The sequence below is a fragment of the Lepidothrix coronata genome, unplaced genomic scaffold, assembly GCF_001604755.1.
Source record: "Lepidothrix coronata isolate B3197 unplaced genomic scaffold, Lepidothrix_coronata-1.0 Scaffold73, whole genome shotgun sequence".
Lineage (NCBI taxonomy): Eukaryota > Metazoa > Chordata > Aves > Passeriformes > Pipridae > Lepidothrix > Lepidothrix coronata.
Window position 1 is genome coordinate 3773012 of NW_016690253.1, and position 6611 is coordinate 3779622.

Consider the following 6611-nt stretch of genomic DNA (forward strand, 5'->3'; position numbering starts at 1 on the left):
TAAAAGCAGCTGTAAAATCACATCAAATTTAGAGGTGCCTCAATTATTTTATTCTTTCCCTAAACAATTAATAATTCTTGAAAACTGAAGCCTTCCAGGTAAAATTAGGTAAGCCTGGAAACATTAATCTCCTGGAGAAAGCAGGACTTGAACTCACCAGCTCCTTCCCTGATAAAATCCAGTGGAATGGCTATTTTGAATTGCTTCCATGTGAGACAAATATATCAAGAAGCTGCTTAAAAAGCAGCATGAATCACTTTTCCAACTCCTATCTCAGGTGGTTTTGTGTGTGCAGGGTTTTTTTAAATATAATTTTGGCTTTCTGGATTTCTTGACCTGTTTCAGAATTAGTTATTCAAGGGAAGAACTGCCTATATAACAAACTTCCAGACTAAATTGTTTTACCTTTTCATGAATTAGTTATTAAAGGGAGAACTACCCATATAATACACTTCCAAACTAAATCCTCATGTTCCACTTCCCTCCGTTATTGAGTCACCTGAAGAACGAACAGTAAGAGCCAAGGATTAGAAACCTTTGGGAGGTGAGAGGACAAGGAGTACAAGAGTCATTCTAAAAAAGAAAGCCCTCCCAGTTAGAATATAAATCATATTTTTGTATCTGTGCAATTTAAGCAGGTCCAGCCCAGTCTGGATCTTTCAGTGCTGCCTATGGGCAAAATCCCACCCAAAGCAAGACAAAGGCACCTCTTTTTCAAGCCCCAATAAACCCACCGATAGGAAAATTCCAAGGTGGGTGGCTTTGTGCTGTAAGAACTGATTATAGGATTAATTATAAGATTAATTATTACAGAGTTAACTAAAAGGTTTTGAGCAGTTTTTCATCAAAAGCCCAGAAAGACACAAATGCTCCCCTCCCCAGCCTGTGCACAACCTAGACCATTTAAAAATGTGCCACATCTCTTAAAATGAACATTCTGTGATCCAGTTATTCCAATGCCCATGGAAGCAGTCCCTTCTCTGCCCAGTCATGCCCTGCCTGAAGCTCCCCCTTCTCCCAAGGCCCTTTCCCAGTGCCCTGAGCCCACCTCTCGATCTTGGCGTTCCTGCTCATGGCCATGGCCACCAGGCTGGGCTGGGCACCCGGCGGGTTCCCCGAGTCTGGGGGGCTCCCGGTTCCCTCATCCCCGGGAGTGGTGGGAGGCAGCTGGAACGTTCCCAGCCCGTAGCTCCTGCAGAGCTTGAGGAAGTGCAGGAAGTGATCCCGGGCGCTCTCCAGGTGCTGCTGCCGGCTGCTCAGGTCCACCTGCTTCAGCGTCAGGGCTCCCTGGAGCGCGGGCAGCAGCAGGAACTTCAGGTCGGCCGAGGCGACTTCATCCAGCTCCTCGTTCTCACTGCAACGGGAGAGACTGGGGAGTCCAGGGAAGGGAGCTGGGAAGGGTCTGGAGCAGCAGGAGCAGCTGAGGGAGCTGGGGGGGCTCAGCCTGGAGAAAAGGAGGCTCAGGGGGGACCTTCTGGCTCTGCAACCCCCTGACAGGAGGGGGGAGCTGGGGGGGGTCGGGCTCTGCTCCCAGGGAACAAGGGACAGGAGGAGAGGGAACGGCCTCAAGCTGTGCCAGGGGAGGGTCAGGTTGGACATCAGGAGGAATTTTTTCCTGGAAAGGGTGGTCGGGCCTTGGCAGGGGCTGCCCAGGGAGGTCTGGAGTCCCCACCCCTGGAGGTGTCCAAGGAAGGACTGGCCGTGGCACTCAGTGCTCTGGGCTGGGGGACAAGGTGGGGATCGAGCATAGGGTGAACTCGATGGTCTTTGAGGGCCTTTCCAACCTCAATGATTCTGGGATTCTCTCCCGTTCCCACTCCCGTCCCGCCCATGCCCGGCCCCGGGACCCCCCGGCCCGTCCTGCGCTCACCTGAACAGCTCCAGCTCCGCCACCATGGTGGCCGCAAGCCGCAGCGCATCCAAGCCTTGCCGCACCTTGTCCTGCACGGCCGGGGCACCCGAGGAGGGCTCGGCTCCCGCCTCTACCTCGTCCAAGAGCCGCCGTCCCGCCGCCAGCAGCTCCGCCAGCCGCGGGCTGCCCGCCCCCGCCTCCGCCATCACGGGCCCGGGACCGCCCCCGACAACGCCACTTCCGGCACCTCGGCACCCCCGGCCCTGCCCCGCCGCCATCTTGAGAAGGGCACCGGCAACGCGGCGCCGCCATGTTGAGGAGGTCGGACGGACGGCACCGGGTCCGGTGGGCTCCGCGATTATCCCCGGGCTGTGGAACCCCACGAGACCCCCGCGGTGGGCGCAGGGCGGTGGGTAGGCGCGCCTCGGTGCGGCTCTGGTCTCTCACAGGCCCCCAGTGAGCCCACGCTTTTCCCTGCCAGGTCCTGCCTGGCACCGACCACGCCAGGTCCTGGCAGGGAGCCCCTAGGGCAGTCGGCTGGGAAACTGGGAAAAATTGGGACAATCGGATAAATTGCTACAAAACATCCACCTTCCCGCTGTATAAAAGGGATACACAGTATGAATCCTCGATATGAGCTGCTGCTAATAAATATCGATCTGGTTTCAAGCACAGCACCTTCCATTTCGTCTCTGTTCTCTCTACAGCACAAGGGGGACACAGCCCTTTTCTCATTTCTTTTTTATTTATCTCCTAAAATCTCTGAAATTCAACCAGGAACAAGCCAGGTCAGAGTTAAATCTGGGCTTTTAGGAGCTGGCATTGCTCCCTCAGAAATACAGGTGATAACAGAGGTGATTGACCTGGTTGCGAGCAGCCACTACTGCTGAGTATTTCTAACTCAGCCTCTAAGAATTACTCAGTTTATGATTTATTCTATTTGTTTTCTTCACACCTATGTCGGATTGTGCCATAAAATGTTACTCACAGAAGCCGGGAGGGTTGTGGGTTTGGGTTCTGGCTGGCTGTGTCGCCTCCTGTCACCTCCCTGGGACCACCCGGCTGGGAGGGATGTCCAGGGCTGGGTCACTGAGGGGTTCCTGCATGGGCAGAAGGTGAGGAACAAGTTGGGGAAATTCATTACTGTAATCTTTAGAGGCGGGATGGAGCCAGGAATCCACAGCCATTTGTTCTTCACCGGCAGAAGATGCTCCAGCTACAACCAGTTCACTCCCACCAGAGCGAAGCCTCTCTCCAGGCAGCACCTTCCCCTTCCCATGTGTTAGTTAAAAGCTGCAGGAAACCTGTCACACCATCGCCCCTGCAACTGCCAGGAGCCAAAGTTTCAGCAGCACTTTAAGGACCAGAGCAAAAGACATTTCCAGTGCAAATTCCAGGATTCCACGATCCTAAGGGATGGATGGCTGCTTCCCCTCCAAACCCCATTGCCACATCCCAAAGCTCCCCAGGTTGCAGCTGGTTCCCCCTCAGGTCTCATGGCTCTTACTCACCTCTGTTGATCTGTCCCTGACCCTCAGCTGAAGATCCCCAAGAGGACAATCCCTGTTGTTATTTGTCATCCTCAGAGCATCATGATATTGCTGAGTACCCCAGGAATAAAGGAGAACAGAGATGGAAGGGTTTTTCCTTCAATCCTTCCTTACTCATGTGTGTGTCTCGTGGTGTGACAGTGTAGGGCCCAACCATCCCAAAGGTCAGAGCAACATCCCCCAAATATTTCCAGCAGCACAGGTTGGACAGGGCTTGGAACAACCTGGTCTAGTGGAAGGTGTCCCTGCCCATGGCAGGGGGTGGAACTGGATGATCTTTAAGGTCCCTCCCAACCCAACCCATTTCAGGATTCCATAATTCTGTAAGATGTTGACCAACAGCTGAGCCCTGTCCCAGGCCTTCTCCTCCTTCTGGCTCAGCTCTCTTGGGAAGAGCACAAGGAAAGGCAGGTGGAGGTCCTGATCCACATTCCAGTCCAAGCTGCAATCCAGGCCTGTAGGGAAGAAACATGTCCTTGAACACAGAGTTAGTCTTACTCCAAAATACTATATTACCAACAGCTTGTTTTCCTTGCTCAGATAACCCTCCTGGAATGAGTTATGCAGCATCCCTCAGTGAATAAGGAAATAAAAGGAAAAATAAATAAGTCCATGAAAATAAGGGACTTTTCTCCAGACTTTGTTGTCTGCACAAGTATGACCAGCAGCAAATGATCACGTTCACACCAGTGTTACTCCCTTAAAACCCAAATTAAAGTCCAGCATAATGGAGCCTTTTCAGAGAAAACCCTTTGCCTGGATCTCACCACATTCCACGGAGCAGGATGGTTTTCTTCCCTGCACAAGCCATTCTCTGAGCCATCCCTCCCATGTCAGCTCACAGCATCAGAGTGTGAAAGGCTCCTGCCATGGCTGGGGAGAATTTGGCTCTGGGGAGTCTCATTTCCAGAGAGATGGGTAAACAAAAAGCCGCAAGATGTTGGGAAAAAAAGGCTAATGACAGGAATGTCGAGGAGGTAGATCTGTCACATTAGCAGGGAGGGCTGGGGGGGCAGAGGGCAGTGCCAGCAGCCTCTCACAGCCTGGAGAGGACAAGGAGCCGCCTGAGGAAGTGTCTGGAGGGCTGGAAAGCCACAACTGTCACAGACACAGATGGTCTCGGTTTTGGGGACACTGCCCGGGATTATCTGGGTCCCTGCCAGAGCTGGAGGTGTTTGGGGTGGAAGAAAAGACACAGAAGGCTCAAGAAAAGCTTTCTTGCACCGATTTCTCTGGCAGAGCGTTGCACTGACTGGTGCTGGAAGCCACTGGAGAGTGATAACCGGGTCCAAGTTTTCCCATTTTTTACCTCAGGGACTGCTTGTGCTGGCCCGGGCTGGGGGAAGGAGCTCTGTTCCTCTGGCACCTTCCCCCTGGCTTTTCCATCCAAACAGGGTTAGAGGGAGAAAACACAACCAGCCAACAGATCCCCCCACCCCTGGGGCCAAGCACAGCATCTATTCCCACTGCACCCATCCTCTGGCTCCTGGTCCCCGGGGGTCGTTCCAGCTCAGCAGATCTCACATCCCTGCTAATTCCAGGTGTGGGCCCGGATTCCAACACCCTCCGTCAGAGCATCGTCACCGAGCTGTCACCTCCTTCCTGCCCGACTCTTTGCACCCTCCAACTAATTACTGCGCCTTCCCCTTTCCCGCAGGACACAAACGGAGCCGGGATCCCGGGGGCTGAGTGACCCCTCCAGTCCTTCCCCAGCTCTTCTCTGTCGGGCTTGGAGTCAAGGAGGGAGAGGAGGAGTGGATTCTGCATATTCAGCACTTGACCCCGCTTTTCTTTCCAGGCAGAAATTCCGATGGGAGCTCTCTGGAAGGGGATCGTGACAGCTCCCCCGGGCATTCCTTGCTATTGTGGCTCCTCTCCTCCACCCCAGGCTGTGTGTGTTTGTAGTTACCAAATGGAAGTCACATTTCCCACCCTCCTGGCTGGAGCCCTCACTCCACACGATCCTTCCCCCTGTTTTTTCCTCTCACCAGCTCGTTTTGCAACGCTCCGTGGAGTTCGCAGCCCCTCCCGTTGTCACCTCCTCTGATCTGGGGTGCGCTGGGAGGTGGATGGAGGGAGCATTTAAGCAATCCTCCTAATTAAGTACCTGCATCCCTCCGGACACAGAAACTGCAGCTGTTTCGCAGCCTGGCAGCTGAAACTCCCTTTTCCGAGGAATGCAGACGAACTGACCCTAATTGCATTTTAAAAGAAAAACCCGAGATAACTTTTGGCCTTGGGCAGCTGCGCTGGAAGTCTGGCAGCTGCGGCTTTCCTGGCGCTCGGAGAGGGAGAGGACAGCAGGCAGAGCCAGTAATGGCTCATTAACAACTGATAACGATGGCTAACTCACTCCTTTAACTGGGAGAAGACAGGCACAGCCTCCAGCTCCCAGGGTCATCCCAAGCCACCTCTGACTCTCCTTCACTGCTCACGCAGAAACCTGGAGCACATTAAGGGGAGGGGATGGTTTACAAGAAAAGCTCATTAATTGATTCCGTGACCCAGCAGAGACTGTTAAAAATGATTGAATGAATATGGAAATGAGTAATCGTCCAGCTGGACTCGGGCTGAGCGCTGCCAGCTCCATTCAGTGGGAACGACAAATAAAGCAGGAGCACACTAGGTCCTGGTGTGAGCTGCGGGAAATCACCCGAGGATTCCCAGCCCATTTACCTGTGGGGTCCCCGCAGCACCTGTGTATTTGGACTCATCCTTTCTCTCCAAGGGCTGCACGAACAGGAATCTCTTATCCCATCCAAGCGCTTGGCCAGATTCCTCACTGAGGAAATGGGGGCCACCAGAGCCCCAACTCCTCACTGTTCACACACACACTTGGCTAGTCCAGCTCACATTCCCAAGGATCAGAAAACAATCCTGGACGGCCTCGGTTTCCAACCACCAGCCCTGAATCCCAGGAAGGCGGATTCTTTGCTGGCTGGTGATAAAACCTTCCGTGTGTGAGCAGGAGCTGAGACTGGCAGGTACCTGTAATTATAGACAAATCTGGGGCAGTGAGCAGCAGAAAGAGTTAAAAGTGAACTGGTCCTCAGATCCATGTAAAGAAAAGTAAGGACACAGGGCTGTATGGACACAGGGCTTTGTGCCCTCCTTACACCCTCACTTTCTCTGGGCCAGCTGAGAGAGACATGGAGGAAGGAGGTTGTCCTACAAAACAAGCCATAGAGAGTTAGGATAGAACACATTTA

General features: G+C 53.4%; 1 protein-coding gene across 1 annotated transcript in view; it reads right to left on the bottom strand.

Moving 5' to 3' along the window:
- Positions 1-2065, bottom strand: part of IGBP1 (immunoglobulin (CD79A) binding protein 1) — a 5061-nt gene extending 2996 nt beyond the window's left edge. Inside the window, exons 1-2 of the mRNA XM_017819122.1 lie at positions 1871-2065; positions 1039-1354 (exon numbers count right to left, since the gene is read on the bottom strand). Coding sequence (XP_017674611.1) covers positions 1039-1354; positions 1871-2058 — 504 coding nt within the window. The 5' untranslated portion in view covers positions 2059-2065. The remainder of the gene's footprint in view (positions 1-1038; positions 1355-1870) is intronic.
- Positions 2066-6611: the final 4546 nt, after the last annotated feature.